General features: G+C 43.1%; 1 protein-coding gene across 1 annotated transcript in view; it reads left to right on the forward strand.

Annotated features, from left to right (window-relative positions):
- Positions 1-830, forward strand: part of LOC108628420 (patj homolog) — an 18,065-nt gene that overhangs the window by 14,064 nt on the left and 3,171 nt on the right. The window contains exons 2-3 of the mRNA XM_018030327.2: positions 151-452; positions 584-814. Of these exons, the coding sequence (XP_017885816.1) occupies positions 151-452; positions 584-814 (533 nt within the window). The remainder of the gene's footprint in view (positions 1-150; positions 453-583; positions 815-830) is intronic.

The following is an 830-nucleotide window of genomic DNA, read 5'->3' on the forward strand; positions in this document are numbered from 1 at the left end:
AAAACGTCTTAAATAAAAAATATCTAATTGTGGTAAATTCTATTACATTTAGAGGATTTTTAATAAATTTTACGACTGTTTAAAATGTGGTAATAAATCAAAGAACTGCTATACTTGGAAAAATCTTTTAACTCGATGCCCTGATTGCAGAGGAGCTCTCCGGTATATTTGTGAAGAGCATCAGTGAGGGTAGTGCAGCAGACCTGAGCAACAAGATCCAAATAAATGATAGAATAGTCGAGGTGGACGGGCATTCGCTGCAGGGTTACTCGAATCACGAGGCGGTCGAGGTTCTCAGGCGTACAGGGCAAACGGTGCTCCTGTGTCTTGAGAGATATCTACGCGGACCAAAGTATGATCAGCTTCAACAGGCGATTGCAGCCAGCGAGCTGAGATTACCTCAACCGAGCTCCCCGTCGATCACCAGTTTGCCCAGCTTTCCCATGAGCGCCGTAAGTTTTATTAAATTTACAAATGGACAAAATATTTCAAATTTCTTCTTTCAGAGGCATCAGACTATTTAAAGAATTTTTCTTTTAACCGAATCCGGATCGTTTCTATTTTTCTGATTAATCTGTTACAGGATGGCGAAACTACTGGCGAAACTGAGATTGAAGCGGAAGGAGAGTCGCATACGACTGTTGATAGCGCTGTTCTGCAAGAGGTTGATCATGAAACAGCTCCGGATGAATTCGACGACGCGGCTAACGTCGAGGCACTGTTGAGCGATCCGTCTAGCGTGCTCACGCCACAAATTCGAGCAGCTATCAAAGCGAAATGGCAGAAATTAGTGGATCCGGGCACGGAAATTGTGGTGAGTAATCATTAAT

This window comes from Ceratina calcarata, unplaced genomic scaffold (assembly GCF_001652005.2).
Source record: "Ceratina calcarata isolate Rehan_Ccalc_2016 unplaced genomic scaffold, ASM165200v1 scaffold524.2, whole genome shotgun sequence".
Classification (NCBI taxonomy): Eukaryota; Metazoa; Arthropoda; class Insecta; order Hymenoptera; family Apidae; genus Ceratina; species Ceratina calcarata.